Raw genomic sequence first — 20957 nt, 5'->3', positions numbered from 1 at the left:
TAGGGTTGCAGAGGTTTGCCCAGCCTAGATTTTTCAGGTTTCATTAGTAGAGTGGAAACCATCAGCCTTCACTAGCCTCTCAGGGTGTTGATGAAACAGGGACCCCACTGTAAAGAGACATGCAGGATGGGTGCTGCCCCAGGTATAGGTGTTGTGGCTTATTGTGTTTTTCCAAAGGTGGCCACCCCAATATACATCCTGTCCTATTTGCTTTTCTTAACTTGTGAAGCTGGCATTCTTCTATCAAGCTGGGGTCCTCATTCCTTTTCTTTGAACCCAGGCAGACCTTTGTAACTGCCTCGACTGACAGAATGAGGCAGAAATGACACTGCTTGACTCCTGAAGCTTTCGTCACAAAAGACAACCAACCAATTCAGCTTTCACCTGCATCTTTCTGACTTGGGACACAAGTCCAGCTCTACTGAAGCCACTCTGCTGGAGCACACACGTGGAGAGACAACGCAGACACAGAGATGCTACCGAGGAGCACCTGCTTCTGCAGCCCCAGCCTGGCAGTCTTTCAGCTGAGGCCCCAGACATTGTGGAGCGGGGACAAGCCGTCTCTTCTGCGTTCGGCATGAATTCCTGACCCACAGACTCCCCATAAGAAATGGTCGTTTGATGCCATTAAGTTTTGGGGTAACTGTTATACAACCACAGTAACTGGAACGGATGCCAGTTCAGAGCCTATTAGCATGGTCAGAGAAGAAAGGAGAAATCAAAAGGCTGATGGAGGCTGCAGCTATGGTTATCCTGCAATTCGTTGGCCCAATTGAATGACAGATTCCGGGAAACAAAAGCTCCCTAATGGCTAAAATACTTCTTCCTCCCATCTTACCAACAAATTTAATGAGATCCAGATAAGAAATTATTTTATGGACACCTGGATGTATTGCCTGAAGCCCTAAGGGTTGGTTGGGATGGTGAGCCTTTTACCATGGTGGAACAGACTGGAATGTTATATGGCAGGGGCTCAACTAGCAGTGACCAGGGGTTAGTGCTGGGCTGGCTTCAAAAACAAACTGGGGGGGCTTCCCTGGTGCAGTGGTTGAGAGTCCGCCTGCCGATGCAGGGGACACGGGTTCATGCCCCGGTCTGGGAGGATCCCAACATGCCGCGGAGCGGCTGGGCCCGTGAGCCATGGCCTCTGAGCCTGCACGTCCGGAGCCTGTGCTCCGCAACGGGAGAGGCCACAACAGTGAGAGGCCCGCGTACCGCAAAAAAAAACAAACTGGGGCACTTCCGTGGTGGTCCAGTGGTTAAGATTCCGTGCTTCCAATGCAGGGGATGCGGGTTCGATTCCTGGTCGGGGAACTAAGATCTCACATGCCACATGGCGTGGCAAAAAACAAAACTGGATTGGTTAGTCCTGCCAGTGTCAACTCTTTATTTATAAGGAATGGAAGAATCTGGTTTTGAAAGCGTAGATGAAAGCTTTATTTTTGCCTGAAAGATACATTCTTCGAAGATGTGGACTGTGTTTTCATTTTTTTTTTTTTTTTTTTTTCCGGTATGCGGGCCTCTCACTGTTGTGGCGTCTCCCGTTGCGGAGCACAGGCTCCGGACGCGCAGGCTCAGCGGCCATGGCTCACGGGCCCAGCTGCTCCGCGGCATGTGGGATCTTCCCGGACCGGGGCACGAACCCGTGTCCCCTGCATCGGCAAGCGGACTCTCAACCACTGCGCCACCAGGGAAGCCCTGTGTTTTCATTTTTGACAGTTGCTTACTGGGAAAGAAGCTCTGTGTTACAGGTGGTCCCATGGGCACTGGCATGGCTTGCAGTGAAGGACCTTCATTCTGGTGGTCATAAGGAGTTCATATCCATGAGGATATGATGGGTCCCATCATTTTGATGGGCCGTTTGGTGGACAGCAAGGGAAAGAGGCTCATCTGTAGTATTTCCAATGCTGTGACTCTTGTTACTCATGAAACGTGTAAGACAAAACTGACTTTGGAAGCATCTGCAACAGATATAGGAGCAGAACATCTGCTTGACTGTTGTAGGAGATAGCCATCTCTCTCCTTCAATGGACTGAAAGATTTCTCTGGGTCAGGAGCTAAACCTGTAATTCCTAGGAAAGCAATTAGCAAGTTTTTGGTGAAATGGTGTCAGACATGATACCCAAAGCTGTCTGTGAGCAGATTATTATTTACCAAGAAGATTGCTAAACTGAAGAGCTCCAAAAATTCAAGGTATACATGATCCCTCATAGAAAGTTGTGTCAGACTTTAATCATTCCCATTATGCACTTGGAAGAAAAACCTGAAAAGAGCTGCACCTAACTCTACAGGAAACAGAGGCAATATCTTGTGATTTTGACCTTTCTGGAGAGCACAGATGAAAGTGGATCACTGTTGACTAAGGAGTCGGCAGCTGCAGCGCTGCCCACAGCGTGCAGCATGCTCACGTGGGCTCACTGTGTGGTGAGCACTAACTATGGAGTAGATGATGCTGGGCATGCCTGTGTGGGAAGTGCCTAACTAGCCAATTCATGCAGAAACAACTCCCTTACCTTTCCTGGGAAAGTAGGTGAAGAAAATTCCACCAGCTCTCCTCTGTTGAAACCCTCACAAATATCAAACAGCTGTCGTGGTTATATACTCCTCTGTCCTATTCATCTGTTTCCTTGGAATGACAGGTGATTCTAAATATTTAGTCCCAGATATTTACAAATAGTTCTGAATTGAGCAGGTTATCTCACTAGGTAGGGTCTTGTACATTATTACATTGTGTCTTGTATTTCTTGAAACTATTCAGAAATTCTAAGTTCTTTGGTATATTCTGGTTACCATTAATATTTGGCTTAAAAATAGGTTTTGTGTGTGACACACGTTTTCTCTTCATTCATGCCTTCTTTTTCAGGGTAATGCTATGCTGAGTTGATATTGGAAGAAGAAAAATTGGGAGATGTTTTAAACTTTGAGGGACCCCGTTAGTTGCTTTTAAGATAGATTCCTTGACACACTGCGTGTTCTGGCTTTTCAAGATCTGAACCATTCCTGACAGTTCCCACCTTTGTGATCCCTTAAAACGTGTCTTAGAAATGTAAACTAAGACTACTTTGATTTTCTCATGTCTGTGCTATTCCATGAAAACTGAAAATGAAACCTCTTTGAAAAATAAGAGATTGAGAGTGGAATAAGCCAGGTCACTGGCCAGGCCTGTTGGGTTTTGAATGTCGTCCTGGGAATGCTTTGCAGCATTTTTCTAATTTCTGCCATTTCTTTCATTTCTTCTTTAGGACATGCACAAGTTCTTGCATGCTTAAGGACTCCTTGATTTCACTCTGTGCTGCAAGAATTGAGTCTACCCACCTGCCCCTCCTCCCCCTCGAGTCTGAAAGTGTGGCCCTTGGATCCCAAGGGGGTCTCAATATCCTTTCATAGAAGAGCCCCTCAGCTTAAACTGCTTTTCATGATACTACTCAGATGTTACTTGCTTTTTTTCATCATGTTGACAATAACACTGATGGTGCAAACTGCTGGTGCCTTAGCCTAAATCAAGGCAGTGGCACCAAACTGTACTAGTAGTCATTGTATTCCTCCCTCACAGAGGAAAAGAAAAATGAGAATCATATTCCTTCAAGAATGTTCTTCATGAAACAGTAAAAAAAAAAAAAAAAAAAAAAAAAAATTATCAAATCTTGAGTCCCAAGAACACCTTTCCTCATTTTTTTAAAAGTTATAATTTACCTACAGTAAAATTGACCCTTTTTAGTGTATACTTCTGTGAAATTTGACAAATGTGTATAGTCAGTAGCGACCACCTCCACAAATAAGTTTCAGGACAGATCCATCACCCCTAAAAGTTTCTGTGTCCCCCTTCCCCCATGCCCAGCATCTGGCAACTACTGATCTATTTTCTGTCCCTATAGTTCTGCCTTCTCCAGAATGTTACAGAAATGAAATCATACATTGTGTGGCCTTCTAACTTCTCACATTTTGCGTAATGCATTTGAGATTTGTCCATATTGTTGCGTGTATTTGTGGTTTGTTTCTTTTTATTGCTGAGTAGTATTCCATTGTTCAGATGTACCACAGTTTTCCATTCCTTAGTTGAAGGACATTCGGGTTGTTTTCAATTTTTGGCTGTTACGACTAAAGCTGCTATAAGAATTTGCAGGTTGTTGTATTAACCTGTGTGTTTTTGTATCACCTTGAAGTGGGGTTGTTGGGTCATAATGGTAAGTGTATGTTTTGTATGTTTTTTTGTTTTTGTTTTTTATAAATTTATTTTATTTTTGGCTGCGTTGGGTCTTCGTTGCTGCGCGCGGGCCTTCTCCAGTAGCTGCAAGCAGGGGCTACTCTTTGTTGCTGTGTGTGGGCTTCTTATCGCGGTGGCTTCTCTTGTTGTGGAGCATGGGCTCTAGGTGCGCGGGCTTCAGTAGTTGTGGCTCACGGGCTCTAGGTGCGCGGGCTTCAGTAGTTGTGGCTCACGGGCTCTAGAGCGCAGGCTCAGTAGTTGTGGCTCACGGGCTTAGTTGCTCCACGGCACGTGGGATCTTCCCGGACCAGGGCTTGAACCTGTGTGCCCTGCACTGGCAGGAGGATTCTTAACCACTGCGCCACCAGGGAAGCCCCTGTATATTTAATTTTAAGAAACAGCCACACTGTTTTCCAAAGTAGCTGTACAGTTTTGCATTTCCACCAGTAATGAATGAGAGTTCCAGTTACTCCACCACCTGGTCAGCACTTGGCATTGTCAATTGGTTGGTTAGTTGTGTGAAGCCATTCTAAGTTTGTAGTGGTATCTCATTGTGGATTTACTTTGCATTTTTCTGATGACTAATGATATTAGGCATCTTTTCATGTGCTAGTTGTCATTTGTATGTCGTCTCTAGTGAAGTGACTGTTCAGATCTTTTGTCCATTTTTAAATTGAGTTTTCTTAAGTTTTGAGAGTTTTTTTAAAAAAATATATTGTTATCAATATCATTAATCAGACATGTAATGCACAAATGTTTTCTCCCAGCCTTAGTACACATTTTAATACTCTGTGGGACGAAATGAGAGAGTGCATGAAACACTTTGGCTGTATTGTGAGCTAAGATGGTGACTCCAGGGAAAGCACTTCTGTGATCCAGCTGTGAGCTGAAATAGCTCGTTTTTTCCTCCATAGAATCTTATTTTTTCTTAAAAGGATGACTCGCAAACTGGTTATTGAGATTTGCATATGTTCACAAATCTCAAAATTATCTTGAGATTTTCTCCAAAATGAATGAGGTGAACCTGTCACTTCTCAGAAAACAACTGACAGTATTTTTGTGGATGATGAAATTAGAGCCTTTTTTTAAAAAATAGAATTTTGGAAAGCTCGTATCAACTGCTATCATCTTACAGATTCCCAGTAGTTAAGTTTTTCTGATGGAATTGGTGGTGATATTATTATATGATATTGGTTATTGTATAATGAAATGAGTCAGCATTTGGAAGATCTTTGATGCTCAGTAAACTCATACTTTACAAATGACCAGTACGTGATGCTGTAAAATCATATGTGGGGAGAACATCCCTTCACAATACAAGATGGAGCAGTGGGTTGTAATGTATGAGAATATACAGCGTCTTTGGTACAGTTTCAGCTTCCACGTTGCAGCTAACCTTTAAGAAACTGCCACTTGTTGAGTTTTTGTATTGTGTCAAGAAAGAATATCCACAATTATCTGAAAAGACTGTTAAAATACTCCTCCCTTTTCCAACTACCTATCTGTATGAGGCTGGATTTCCATCATATACTTCAACCAAAACGTGTGTCAACAGACTGAATGTAGAAGCAGATGTGAGAATCCACCTGTCTACTGTTAAACCAGATATTAAAGAGATTTGCAAATATGTGAATCAGTGCCACTCTTCTTACTAAATATTGTTGTTTTAGAAATTTTTGGCGAAAACATTAACATATCATAATTTCATCATTATGTTTGATTAATTGGTAAATATTTTTAAATATCTGTTTGAATTTCTAATACAGTGAGTGGCAATAGATAGAGTCCACATTAATCTGAGTTCTTTGGAGTCTTCAGTAATTTTGAAAAGCGCAAAAGAGTCCTGAGACCAAAAAAGTTTATGGATCACTGCTTAAGATTTTAATTCCGGCATCCTAGTTGTCTACTGGTGTGGAGAACGTGGTATACCCTAGCCTGAGGCTTCTAGTTCTCGAAAAGGAATTCAGATTTCCTTTACAGAACTGATAATTTTCATATTCTTTAGAATGAGATATCGTTTTAGATACCTTTTTAACTCTGTCTTCTGTTGTCATAGAGGACATTCAACACTTACAAGTAAACCAAGTACTTCATATTATGGCAAAATGTATACCTCTTTCTTTACCAAATCAGCCAGAAACCTCAGTATAGAGTAAAAATAGCAGATTGACATCTCACTTACTTAGTCCTTCTTTTTGTCTCAATAGAGTTTCTCTTTGGCGCTAAAAGCATAAGACTGATGTGAGAGGAAAAATGAGGGGACTTGCCTAACCCGTGAACTGGTTATGAACATAACCTTGGTAGATTCATTGTTGGCTGCGTAGCTCAGTGATTTATTCAGCTAGTCCCAATGGCTGTATTCTCTATTTAACATTCAGCTTCTTAGCTCTCATCAGTATTCACAGTTCAAGATTTTGTAAGTCACCTTTCTTCATGTTGTTAGTGCTGTCTCCTCTGGTACTTGAAATGTCAGAGGGAATAGGATGCGTGCAATTTCTGTTTTAAAGCAATAGGTAACGAACACACTGATTGAACACCCAGAAGAACTGGTTAAGAAATCATAGAAGGATCAAAACAGATCTCTTAGTTTAGGAGCATGAAGGTTATAATCTTTGTACACAAGAGACCATGATTATAAAATGAGTCCTTTATGGCTTTTATATGTGGTAGTGTTAGATTATAATATTTAAATGGTGGATACTGGCCCAATGGCAGGGGCAGGCGAGGAGTTTTTAAGACCTTGTGACTGTATCTAATCTAAAAGCAAAATAGGCCGTCGCTCTTAATGGCCTAGTCTCACTCCCTAAACATGAAGCACACGAATCTGCTGTACAGAGTTGCTTAATCCAGGAAAGTAGATAAATTTAAAGCTAATAATGTTTAGGAATCTTCTAATGAGATGTTGGATTTTAAAATGTCTCAGATTAAAATAGTTGCCTTCTAAAAGACTAGCTGTGTAAGAGTAACCTTTCCTTCTATCCTTTTTTACCCCTCTTCCACACGAACCTCCCCAGGAAAAGGAAAGTTGTTTTAGAACCTTTTCTTCTGAATATAAATTACTTCACTCCAACTGGCAACATGTGTGAATGTTAACGGCCCTTTAGTTAATTTATATTATAGCTTCTTAGACTACTTTTAAGGACAGTCCGTTAGAAAAATTAAATTTTGTCCTTCACAAACAGACTTGGTAATTATAGCTGCTTAAGTAGAGGCTGTTTTATTTTGAAATGAGCTGAGAATATAATACTCAGCCTATTATTTTAAAGTTTTGAACTTTGATATTTGTCCATGAAGAGCCTTTTGTAACGACTTAAAAACACTTTGGGGAATGGTGGTTGCTGAGGATGGTGTCTGATCGTAAAGGTTCACCTAAGTCTTATAAGTTGCTCGTGGAACATGCTGTCTCATATCTCTCCTTTCCCTTCACCTGAATACAGAGAGGTACAGAAAGCAGTCAACACTGCACAGGGATTGTTTCAGAGATGGACAGAGCTCCTCCAGGACCCATCCACAGCCACGAGGGAAGAAATCGACTGGACCACCAACGAGCTGAGAAACAACCTCCGGAGCATAGAGTGGGATCTAGAGGACCTTGACGAAACCATCAATATCCTTTTCTGCAGTGTCTGTGCCACGTGAGGCAAGCAGACAGATGGACAAGTTTCATCTAGATGTCTCAAGTACATAGATTAGATATTGCCTTTTATCGTTGATTGATGTTGCCCTTATTCGTACCATGACACACTTAAAATCGTTGACCAGTAATCTAAGGTAGAGTAGTCAAATCCTGCAACGTGAAGGTGGCATAGTGCAGTGATTTTGAGCTTGGACCCTGGAGTCAGACTGGATGTGGAGTCCATAATTTCTATTAATCACAGTGACCCCGGGGCACCTTTTAAATTATTAAAAGACAAATGTGTTCTCTAAAACTAGTGGAACAAAATATGTGAGGGAGTGGGATCAAAAGCACAGTTACAGGGAGATATGTGTTCCCTCGAGGTAGGAGGGATGAGAAAAAGATTGGGGGAGATAGAGAAATTGTGAGATAAGAGGACAAAAGTTTTAATAGATATTCGTCATTCAGCAATAGTTATTGAGTGTGCTATGTGCTGGACATTTTGTTAGTTACTGAGATTGGATTGATAAGCAAAACTATACCAGCCCTTGTAGAATTTACCATGGGAGTATAGAGGGACTTGGGGGCGGGAGAAACAGACATTAGTCAAATATTGGCACAAGTGTATACTTGCAGATGATAAGAGATAAGTACAGAGAGCCATGTGAGTGACACGGGGCAGCAGAACCAAGCTGGGGGTGAGGAGAGCAGGAAAGCTTCACAAAAGAAGCCTCGATCTCTAGGTTAAGAAGCAGAGTTAGCTTCTTGACAGAAGTGGAATGAGTTGGAATGGCAAATGAAAACAGCTTGCTGTTTCCCAGGACAAAAGGTGTCCTGGGAAAGGTGATCTGGAGTCAAAAAACGTGCTGGCAGGCATCTGGAAGAGCCCAGCTCGGCTGTGGTCAGACACTCATGGGTTTGCAGTGAACCCAGGCAGGTCATCTCTGCCTCAGGGCACAAGGATCCTCATCTAGCTGTGGGCAGAGAAAGTTTGAGAATGATTAGTGCCAAGTTGACTATGTGTTCAGAAACGCTGGGCCACATTTTATTGCTGTGAGAGATTCTGTGGTTTCACATGATGTTGGTTGTTAGGTTTTCGATGATGAAATTGCTTTACCTTGACTTTTTGACCCACGCATAGTCGAAGCAAATCCTAGGAAATTCAACCTCGATGCAACTGAATTGAGTATAAGAAAAGCTTTCATCACAAGTACTCGGCAAGTCGTCAGGGTAAGGGATGTGATCTTACTGTGTAATTTGTGCAAGAAATAGCCAGACTTCTCTGAACTCTTCCCTTTAATTTAAACTAATAGGTCAACTCTGAAACTCCTTTTTAATATGAATTAAATGCCAGTTTTCTACATATTTCTCTGATTGAAAAGAAATCTGTTTTTAGTATTGGTCAGCCTTTTTTCTCAGGGCAAAAATGAGAGAGTAGGCTGCTGGCTTTGGGAAGGTTACTGTAATCTTCCTGTCCATACCTCTCATTCCTCCAAAGCAGTTATCTTTTTTCCTCTTTACTTCTTAGTATACTGTATTTCTAGACAAAAAGAAGAACTGCTGTTGTAGAAACCATTTGCTTTCCTGATTGATTGGTAATCCCTTTGCATTGTGAAGGGTACTCTTACTGGGTTTGGATGGCGGCCTCTTCCACCATCTGAATTGCTTCTGGAACTCTTGCAACCCATTTACTGACATTTCCATATACAACGGCTTGACAGCCTTTCGGGAGTTATCCAGAGCAAGCAGGCATCTATCAGCGTGTAAAAAATCAATCCAAGGGAACAAATCTTCAGTCTCAAATTATTTAGATAATAACCTATTATTAAAAAAACCTAAGAGAAAATAGCATTTAAGTGAAATCTTGTATCGTTAAGATATGTTTATATTTTGAAACTATATGGCTAAGCCAGTTGATTAGCATAACTAGATGTAGGAGAACCACCTGTCTTTAACATATGTACTAGAAAGCAGCTTCCTTGAATAAAAAGACTTGGGATCATACCAGTGCTAACATATGGCTTTTTAAGAGTCATCTTAGGCGGGAACCTTGGTGTGTGCTTGCCAAAGACTCCGTGTCATGTGATTTCCTTTTGAAATTATTTCAGATGGTAGGTTATCACTGCACTTTAAATATTCTTGTTCCTTTACTCATTAGTTGCCTTTCTGTATCCATGTACCTAAATTGTTTAGAAATAAACCCACACTGTAATGGGGGCAGTAACCTTTTTAGACCTAGGTGCCCCATCTATACGATGAACATTTGGATTAGACGCTCCTAGTCTCTAGCCAGTTCAGAGGCTCTTCTGATAAGGAAGCCCTGTTGTTGGGTGATGTATTTTTTTGGTAAGGTAAATAATTTCCCAACTCCTTATTTTATAAATGTAGTATGTGCTTTTTAAATTTTTTGTGATAGATTTTTCTGAAAATGACTTCTGTAGATGTTGGTATTTAAATGGTGCCTTGCAGTGAAGCGTATATTCTTGACTTTAACCATTATATTTGTTTTTCTGCAAGGTAGTACTTGTAAATTCTGCAAATTGAAATTCAGAGGTCAACATAGTAAAAGTTAAGTGAGTTGGTATAATTGGAAGTATAATCCAAAGTTCATTTTATAATAATTGAAAAGCTTTTTAAAGTACGTTCTTTGAAAGAAGTATTCTAAATCAAGTCCATGCTTCATAATGTTGCAGTCCTTTTATAGTTGAGATCTAAACTGTACTCAACTGTGTGACCCAACTGAATGTTTTAGAGTTTTTAATCATTTTTCTAATTTATGACTCCTTTTTGAAAGCTGTTACTATTTGCTGGTGATGGGTTAATAGTACCTAACTGAGTTTTTGCTCATCTGATTTTAATAAATTCTAATTGAGGTTTTGTAGAAGAGAAGTGGTAATTGATGCCAACTTGATTTTTTTCAAAAAAAAGCATTGTGTTGATTCAATATTATTGCATTCAGCTGAACAGTATTTGTATCCAGAACTCTCTGGGTTCCACTTGGAGGACGCTGATATTGTGGGATCAGAGAGTTAGCAATTTGGGGAAATGAAACGCAAGACCAAGCCCAGATTAGGAATTTGTACATCACAAGTTTATGTAAGCTCCTGTTACCATTATCAGTGGGTTTTCATTTAGTTGCTTAAAGGAATACCTTTTGATCCACAGTGTATGCCAATTGTGCTTTCTCCTTCTTAGGGCATTATACATCTGTTGTTGCTGTTCTACCTGAAGAACTAAATCTTTCTCTTGTCTTTGTTCTCAATTAACGTCCACTGTTTTTGCTTTTTAATAAGTTATTTTTGTTTATCTTCTCAATGTCCACTGTGTTTTAATAAGTCATTTTTGTTTAAAAAGTTTTGTATATGTTTTTCAAAACGTCTTTTAAGTTCGTGCAGTTTTTATTAAGTTTTGCTGGCAGTTTTTACTAAAGAAAGCAAAACATTCTTGTTTTTGTTTATATAACCTTAGTACTTTTGAGGTCATCATTTTTACATTTGTGGAGTCACGTATACATCAGAGTTTTCGCTTGTGAGATGTTCGTGTTATGGAAATCTATTGCAGAAGGGACGTGGGGTTAATTTAGTAGTGAAAGGTTTTGCAGTGAATGGCAGAACAGTGAGAGAGGTGAGGAGACCTGAGTTCTAGGCTCAGCTGAGACCTTAATACATTTTCAGCGTGGCAAGTCATTTAGCCTCTCTGGATCTCAGTTTTATCAATTAAATGATCCTCACTAACATTCTCCAACTTTGTTTAAACTTTCAAAGGCAGTCAGAACTATAGCACCGCCTCCCCAAAATCCAACCTCTTAAAACCCAGGAATTGTTGGTAGTCAGTTATAAGTCAAGATAGAAATGGCTTTGGTTAATCAAAAAGGGTGAGTCATACTCTGTGGTTACAAATGACACTGGGATGTGACTCCTCTGAGTGGGAAGCACTGGGATTTACAGTGTGCCGTTCACTCAGCTTGGAAGATGGCATAAAATGGGAACAGGAGCATAAACAACCGGGACCGTTGTTGTTCTTTTGGCAGGTGAACCATTTTTTATCGATACTAACTGCTGTCTTGACTGCTTGTTCTAAACTTCTTGTATTAGAAAGATGAGGAAATTCCCTGGCGGTCCAGTGGTTAGGACTCCACGCTGTCACTGCCAAGGGCCCGGGTTCAATCCCTGGTCGGGGAACTACCCACAAGCTGCACAGCATGGCCAAAACAACAACAAATAACTGTTTTTTTTTTAAAAAAAAATGATGAGTAATTATGTTTTTGGCATGACAGGTGGTTAAAAAATGCTCAAAACTGTTTAGTGACATAGTTTAAAATTCCATATCCTAATAAGAAGGTAATCTGTGGTATGGTATCTGGCAACTTTTACACTACATAAAAAAAGTACCATCCTGAAAGTGAAGGCCATAGCTCTTTACCATCTGCCATGGCCCCAAACAGGATGCGCACCACACAGCTGTTGAGTTCACTGACCATCAGAGCTAACATATACCCCCACACACATATTTTATTAAACAGAAAATTTTTAAACTGGAACTTTAAACCGTGTATTTCATTAAAGTAACGCGTGCTCATTTCAAAGAAAATTAGAAAAATTTTACAAGAGGAAAAAATAGAAAAACCTAAACTCAAAGTAAGAAACGTAAACACAAAATTTTGTTGTGTTTTTTACGTAGTTGTGATCATACTGTTATGCAGTCATAAGCATTTTTTATTTTAATTTTTAAAATTAAAAGTAATTCATACTATTTTTAAAATGCAGATAATTTTGATTAAGAAAGGTGAAATGTCCCTCCATTCTGTAATTCCACTCCCTAAAAAAAAAATCACACTTTTAAGTATTTTTTCTAGCCATCTTGTAGACACTGAAGTACACTTTTAAAAGAAATGACATTAGTCTGTAATTTTTTTCTATGAAAAAATATTGTGGACATAGTCTTGTATCAGTACAGATATATCTAGACCAGTGCTGTCCAATAGAAATACTAAAATGCAAGCTATCTTTAATTTTCTAGTAGTCATATTTTAAAAGTAAAAAGAAACAGTGAATTTAATGTATTTTTTAACTTAGTATATCCAGAAGATTATTATTTAAACATATAATCAATATAAAAGTAATAGAGATTTTTTGTTAAATTTTTAAAACTTTTTTTTACTAAAACTTCTAAGGCTGGCATATAGTTTACGCTTAAGGATACGTCAGTTCAGAAGTGAACTTTTCATTGGGGATACTTCATCGCGTTTAGAGTTTATAATACAGTTGAAAAGGTTGATGTGCACACCGTGTGTTTTCCAGACATGGGAAAGTTTTCCAGTAATTGAATTTAAATCCAAATTAATTAAAATTAAATAAAATTAAAAATTTAATTCCTCAGTTACACTGACTTCATTTCATGATCTCAATACATAACCGTAATTGGCTAATAGCTATTGGATAGAGTAGATTTAGATTATCCTTTTTAATGGTTGCATACTTTATCAGTCCCCCCAATGACCCTATAAAATATTATACAGAAGAAACAGGCACTTAGAAAAATTGAGTAATTTGCACAACTTTGCATAGTTACTAAAAAGCATAACTAAGCTTGAACCCAGGTCTTTGACATGAAAGACTATGCTCTTAACCTCTTCTCTAACCTGGTTCTATTATGATCTGTTTGATCATTGACCCTATTGGTAGATATTAGGTGGTTGTTAATTTTTGGCAATTGTAAATCATACTTCAGGAACCATCTTTGTGAGCATATCCTGAATATTTAAGTACTAAAAAGTTCAATGAAAATGCACATTTAAAACATTGGTTAATATTTTCAAAGTATCTTGCAAAGAGACCTTATCAATGATATTTCTAAAAGCAGAGTGCAGATTCCGTGTTCCTTAATACCTATATCAACACTAAGTAGTGTTCATCTTTTTCATCTTTCCCAATCTAACTGGGAAAAATATCTCTTAATCTGCACTTCTTTGATTATTAATGGGTTAGTGCATCTTTTCATGTTTGATCATCTGTGTTTTTCTGTGAATTGTCTGTTCACCGAACTCTAAGTGTAATGTCTAGTGCACGATATTACATTGTGTATAGGTTTACTGTAAGTTACTATTCCCTTGTTTGGATATGATGCTTATTTCTACTTTTCTTTCATATTGTAAATAACACTGCAGTTTACATCTTTGCATATCTGTTTCAGTTTATATTTTCTATCATTTCCTTAAAATAAGTCCTATTAGAATTACTGGGTCAAGGCAGTGGATATTTGTTACAAATATCAAAGCTCTTAATGCAAAATGCCAAATTTATTTTCAAAGGGTTGGTCTAGTTTACCTTCCAGCCATTGTTCAAGAGCAGTAGTTTTCTTTTAAACATTTTTATTAAGTTATAATAGTACAGAAAAGTGCATGCACCCCAAATATACAGTTTAAAGAGTTTATAAACTGATCACAACCATGGAAGCCAACCCAGAAGCATTCCAGAGCATTCCCAGCACCCCCTAGAAGCCCCCTTGTGTGCTTTTACAGTCATTACTGCCCCCCTCACTGTCCTACCTTCTAACAGCAAAAACACATTCTACAGACAGTGATCAAAGTTCAATTGGAACTTCAAAGTCACTTTTTCCATACATGTGGGCTGATATTTTTATTATGCAGGTAATGTTCATTATTTTTTAAAAGGCTACTGTAAAATGTATTAAATGCATTTAAAAAAAGCATATATTATCCCACCAGTGAACAATTCAGATATTTGCTTTGTGTAGTTATTAATATATATTAAATAAATGGGATTGTACTATTCATATTGTTTGAATATCAGAATATCATCTTAAACTCCAATTTAATTGATAATTAGAAAAGGAATCCTGCAGTCCAGGAGATAACAGCAATAATGGTCTCCTTTGAAGGCTTCTAGAATTTGTGGGGATCGAAGCTTCTCGAACAGCTTCTCACCTGGGAGACTTGTTAAACTGTTCCTTAGAGTCTGACTTAGTAGGGCTGGGTGGGGTCCAGGGACCTGCATTTTTAACAGCACCTCAGGTGACTGACTCAGGTAGATCTCAAACATTTGAGAAACATGGCTTGTATCACTAAGTTTCCCTTGTTTTAAATGTACCAATACCTCCATTTTTATGGTGATACTTTTTTTTACTAAGTAAATTTTTCTCAGTTTCTGTGGGTGGCTTTCTTATATATATATATATAATTTTTTTTTCTTTTGAGGTTTGTGAACAGATAAAATTTAGAATTTATGGGTCAGCTGGACCCCAGGTAGAGCACCCTCAGAAATCCAGTGGGTGAACGACACCCTACTTGCCCAGTGTCATTTCCAAGGGCTCACATACCTTCTTGTTGAAGGCCTCCAACGTCAGGGCACTTGTTCCTAGAGGCGCCTTTCCCATCGTGGGCAGCACTTTAATGTGTGGCAGTAAAATGATCTCTTTACTTCTGCTTTGCTTAATTGCCAACATTTTTCCCACAGAATAACCAAAGCGATCTTCTAAAACATGAACCAGAATACTCCATGGCCCTGCTCAAAATATTTTAAGGGCTTTCCATTGCCTTCGAGCAGGGGCCTGCAGTCTGTGGCCTATGAGATCTAAGAATGGTTTTACCTTTTTTAAAGGGTGGTTAAAAAAAAAAATGTGACAAAGCCTGAATATTTAATGTCTACTCCTTTACAGAAGAAGTTTGCCAACCACTGCCTCGGAATAAAATCTAAGCAGCCTGAAGGCCCTGCGTGTTTTGGCCAGACGTGTCTTACATCCTCCCTCCGACACCCAGCACACAGTGGCTCCTTCAGACAATCGGGCCTTCCTTCTCAAAAGCTAAAGCATTGAGCCTTTCCTGCCTCCAGGCTTTTGTGCTTGCTGTTTCCTCTGCCTGGAATTCTCTGCCCTTGCTCTTTTTGTGGTGGGCTCATTCTCGGCCCTCAGGTCTCGATCAAGTGTCACCCCCATCTTTCTAAAGTGGCGTTCACCCACTGGATTTCAGCCCCGTTGACTCCCTTCCTTCCCAAAATGCAAGTCACCCTGTTGAAGTGTGTGTGTGACTGCTGTTTGCCTCTTGTCCACCATGATGTGAACTCCGTCAGGCAAGGACACTGTCTGTATCGTCACTGCTGTGCTCTGGCACGCACTGGGCATCAGTCGGTATTTGCTGAGCGAGGGATCAGGCAGTTTGAAGGCTGCAGCAAGGTGGTTGTCATTCAGACTTCTCATAGTAGGAATCAGGAAAGCAGTGGCACTGTCTCATCTACCATTCACTTGTCCTGGGTCTTGGAAGAAGTTTTTTAAAGCCTAATACTTCAACATTTGCACCTCTAAAATAGCCTACTTGCCAACAGGAAATTATAAAGTATTTTGGCATCCTTTTTATTTTTCAAGAAAAATTGTATTATAATAATCATGTACTCAGCTGAAATTATTTTAAAGTATATTGGGTTGTAGTTAAATATGATGCAAATGGCTCATATTTAATAAAGTGTTTTATTTTTATTTTTAAAATTTTTGGCTGCATTGGGTCTTTGTTGCTGCACGCGGGCTTTCTCTAGTCGCAGTGAGCGGGGACTACTCTTTGTTGTGGTGCGCGGGCTTCTCATTGTGGTGGCTTCTCTTGTGGAGCATGGGCTCTAGGCACACAGCTTCAGTAGTTGCAGCACACGGCTTCAGTAGTTGTGGCACATGGGCTCAGTAGTTGTGGCTCACGGGTTCTAGAGCGCAGGCTCAGTAGTTGTGGCACTCAGGCTTAGTTGCTCCATGGCATGTGGGATCTTCCTGGACCAGGGCTCGAACCTGTGTCCCCTGTATTGGCAGGTGGATTCTTAACCACTGCACCACCAGGGAATCCCCAAGTGTTTTTAGATTAAGTAATTCATTTTTCTTTGCATACAAAATTATTTTTGATACCACTCTGGAAAATACTGGTGTTAGAAATAGTCTATACTTCACATGAACGCAACTCAAATAAAATAACGTTACCTGTTTATCACTATTTGAAAATATTCTCTGGCATGTAATGGTAAATATACTTTATCATAAAGTGCATGGTTTTTTTTACATGTATTATGCTTAAAGATGCTAGCCGTTGAACACAGCTTTTGTTTGTATACCTCAGGGTTGCCATTTACTGGCTATGTGACCTTGAGAAAGTATCTTAGTCTTTCTAGATCTTAGTGTCCTCAATTGTAAAATGAAGGTAATACCAGCTTCACAGGGGCATTGTGGAAAGTCAGTGATCATATGTGTACATGTTTAACAGTGTTTCCGGCCTATGGTAGGTACCCAGGAAGTACTTTCTCTTTCCTCATACTTAAATTTAGTATCCAGGTTACTTCTTTTTAAGGGCATGTCCTTCTCTTTATTTCCTTTATTTTTGAGACTGAAAATAGAAGTCAAAGAACGCTGTATTTTTGTTTAAAAATTAATAATAAATTATGCATATTTTGCTAGTGTGCAAAATATTAACGATGATTTTGTTTAAGGATGTTCATTTGTTTTCTGGTGTTCTATTTATCTCATTAGGACATGAAGGATCAGATGTCAACTTCATCTGTGCAGGCATTAGCTGAAAGGAAAAATAGACAGGTGGGTAAATGTCAGAATATACAGTATCAATCAAAGAAAATACAGAGATATTTGGAATTTAAAAATTCTGACTTCGTGTATCATGTATTCAGGCAGAAGACCTTGTGCGCTGAGCCCGTAGTGACGCTGGCAGGCAGCCTCGCCTCTGCCCCCCTCCCTCACACCCTCTGGTTTCCTCCTCTGGGCTCCGGTTGCACCCTCTGCGTACCTTAGAGCCTTTGCCCCAGGCCATTTATTCTGCACCTGTTGCGCGTATTCCTTGTACCAGGCGCTCTGTTAAGAGCTGTAATTGCTTACTTTCTCTGCTGGACCTCAAGCTCCTTCGTGAGTTAGGAGGGATGGTGTCATGGTCTTTTTTCTTTTTTTTTATTCTTTTTATTTCTAGCTGCTATTACATTGCCTATGCATAGAACTCACTAGACATTTAATGATTGAAATTTTTTGTAAAGCATTTGAGGAAACTTAAATGTGTGTTAATTTAATGTGTGTTAAATCTTTCACCATTTTAAGTATCTTTTGTTTTTTTGATGTGAGGTCCAGTTTTTTTTTTTTTTTTTTTTGCTGTACGCGGGCCTCTCACCGTTGTGGCCTCTCCCGTTGCGGAGCACAGTCTCCGGACATGGCTCACGGGCCCAGCCGCTCCGCGGCATGTGGGATCCTCCTGGACCGGGGCACGAACCCATGTCCCCTGCATTGGCAGGCGGACTCTCAACCACTGCGCCACCAGGGAAGCCCGAGGTCCAGTTTTTATAAGTTATTACAAATAAATTATGAAACCTAATTTCAGAAACCAAAGCCCAGGTATTGACACATCAAAAATAAAAGCTACAAGAGACCCAGTCCTTGAATTTATTAGACTGTTAACTCAAGAAATCAGCTCAGCATTTTTTTTTTTTTTTTTTCGGTACACGGGCCTCTTACTGCTGTGGCCTCTTCCGTTGCGGAGCACAGGCTCCAGATGCGCAGGCTCAGCGGCCATGGCTCATGGGCCTAGCCGCTCTGTGGCATGTGGGATCTTCCCGGACCGGGGCACGAACCCGTGTCCCCTGCATCGGCAGGCGGACTCTCAACCACTGCGCCACCAGGGAAGCCCAGCTCGGCATTTTTAACTAACTAGGAATCAGTAGTTTATGATGTAAATGCTCACTTTATACCTGTAGGTGTTTCTTGACCCACTTAATTTTGAAAACAAGTATTATAAAAGCTTGAAAAGGGGAGAGGACTCTCTAAATATCGCCTAACTTAATCCTGTTTCCTTTCCCTGCATCTCATTTTCCAAGTCATTGTTTTTTTCTTCCCATTTACCCTCCTTGCTCTTCTCAGTGCAGCTAGGAAAGCCATTAGCTAGCCATCCTGTCTGGCACTAACTCTTAAGAGAAGCTAGTGAACGGCCGCAGGCTGGCCAAGTTTTGGAGTCCCCTTTTCGTTTCTGCTTCAGCTTACAGAAGTTGAGTGACAGTTACCTGAAGTATCAGTAGTTTCGACAGTGAATAGTAACACCTATCCTCTATTACTTCTATTTGAATTTTTATTCTCTAGATAGTATATTTGAACTAACATAAATAAATAAAATGTGTGTTTATACGTAGCCTTTCCAGGTATGGCTGGGAATATTGTTTTGGGCGGTGAGTAAAATGTCTCCGAGTCACAGGGTTTCAAGGAAAAGCGGGGCCAGGGTTCTCTAAGCACTCACACAGGCACAGTCCACCTCGATTCTTCATCTAGCACCAGGTGCTCCTGGCTTAGCCAGGACCTCCTCCTCTGGCACCTACACACAGGCTGGTCCTTGGTGCTCCGGGCCCTCTATCTTCTTTCCCACTAACCAGACTCCTGGAGGTCAGACTGAGGAAATCTAAACTGCCTCACAATAAAGCACAGATGACTCTTAGCAGCATGACATATGTCCCCCCAAGAGTAGACCACAGGTAAGCTAGAAAAAATAGCCCTGACTGTGACCCCGGGAGCTCCAGTTCTCTGCCCATAGCCTAATGATGCACTGTAGCCTTTCTCTGACCTTGAAAAAATTATCACTAGGCCCCAGTATCCTCCATAGAGTCCTTAGAGCCTTCGCATCAGAACGAGCAGGACCTTTGAAATCTTGACAGCCCTGCAACCAGTTTGGAGCAGAGCCATCCCCAAAAAGCCTTGGGTCTGCCTTATACCAGAGACAGTTACCATCCAGACTCTTGACTGAGGCCCTGGGCTGCTGGAAGCTCTCAGGCCTCCTGATTTTCTTCTCATAACTGCTCAGAACCTAAGATGCATCCTGAGCCGCCCTGAACTTAGCCTCAGGTGTGGCCATTTGACTGAATTCGCATCTGAAAGTCAGGTGAGGCTAATGTCAACATTGAGGGGCTATGGGAGGGCTTTTCAGACAGAACCAAGTAGTCAGGTAGGCTTTTAACAGTTCCAGAGCTAAAAAGTACCTGGTGAGAAGATCTGACAGCTCTTCAAGGAAGAAGAATCCTATTCGCCACCGTCTTCCGATTCTTTGTGCAGGGCTGGTTTGAGCAGTACTTTGGCCAAGTCAGAAAGGCTTGTGGGCATTCCAGGCAGGGCCAGCTCACATTGCTGGCTGGCCTCTTCAAGGAAGGAAGACATTCCCAAACTTATCCTTTTCTGGCTACAAACTTCCTCAAATTCACACTGAGAAACCTGACCCTGGCATCTGGGGGCCCAGGTCGAGAACTGACTTCAGGGCCAACGCTTGCCTGGGTCATCAGGGTCACGCACCCGCTGTGACTGTGCTGCCTGGTGAAGCAACCCCCAGTTCTGTCTGGGAAACCTGTAGCCTTTTAGTTCACCTGAAGGGCATTGGGATTTATCTGTGGGTTACATTGAATACACATCGATGGTTCTTGCGCCTTCTGTGTGTGAGGGGCTGTGACTTAGCTTCTTGTCATTTTAGGGAACGCTTTCCTCCCCCCTCCCCAAAACCAAAACTTCCCTGGGTCATACTTAAATAGAAAGGACTCTAGCTGTCTGGAATCAGTTAGACTATAACCTACAACAGGTCTCTGGTGAGCTTCCAAGGGTGCTAGGAAGAGCTGGCCCACAGAGACCAAGTGCCTTTAGATCCACAAAGCAGTACACAGATGGGTGTTTGTTGATTTCAAGTTGACACTTATTGGCATTTTAATGGGACAGAGCCCATTTGTGAGTCCCGTTGGGAGAGCTTGGAAATAGAGAGTACCCTTCCCGGCATTCCTTAAATTGTACCCCACAGGCACTACCCTACACCACTACATAAAAGGCTGATCCCAGGGAGGCCAGCTTATGAGCACTGGGAGAAATCTTTGTATCATGGTGATGGGGTATTTGTTCAGAGATAGTAATGGTTTGTTTCTTCTGCCCTGCTGCCCCCTGCCCCACTCTCGCAGGCCCTGCTAGGAGACAGTGGCGGACAGAACTGGAGCACTGGAACGATGGATAAATATGGGCGCCTTGACCGGGAGCTCCAGTTGGCCAACTCCCATTTCATCGAGGAGCAACAGGCACAGCAGCAGGTACCTGAGAACCACCAGCCGAGCACAGGGAGGTGGGAGGCCAGGTACCTCC

At 40.9% G+C, this 20957-nt stretch overlaps 1 protein-coding gene across 1 annotated transcript in view; it reads left to right on the top strand.

Annotated features, from left to right (window-relative positions):
- The window catches only part of STX6 (syntaxin 6), a 40411-nt gene that overhangs the window by 9368 nt on the left and 10086 nt on the right, over nt 1-20957 (top strand). The window contains exons 2-5 of the mRNA XM_082666176.1: nt 7642-7811; nt 8956-9050; nt 17337-17399; nt 20780-20905. Coding sequence (XP_082522302.1) covers nt 7642-7811; nt 8956-9050; nt 17337-17399; nt 20780-20905 — 454 coding nt within the window. The remainder of the gene's footprint in view (nt 1-7641; nt 7812-8955; nt 9051-17336; nt 17400-20779; nt 20906-20957) is intronic.

Source organism: Grampus griseus, assembly GCF_964374135.1.
Source record: "Grampus griseus genome assembly, chromosome: 1".
NCBI classification, from domain to species: domain Eukaryota; kingdom Metazoa; phylum Chordata; class Mammalia; order Artiodactyla; family Delphinidae; genus Grampus; species Grampus griseus.
Note: the sequence above shows the minus strand (reverse complement) of the source record. Positions and strands in the feature narration are given on the sequence as shown.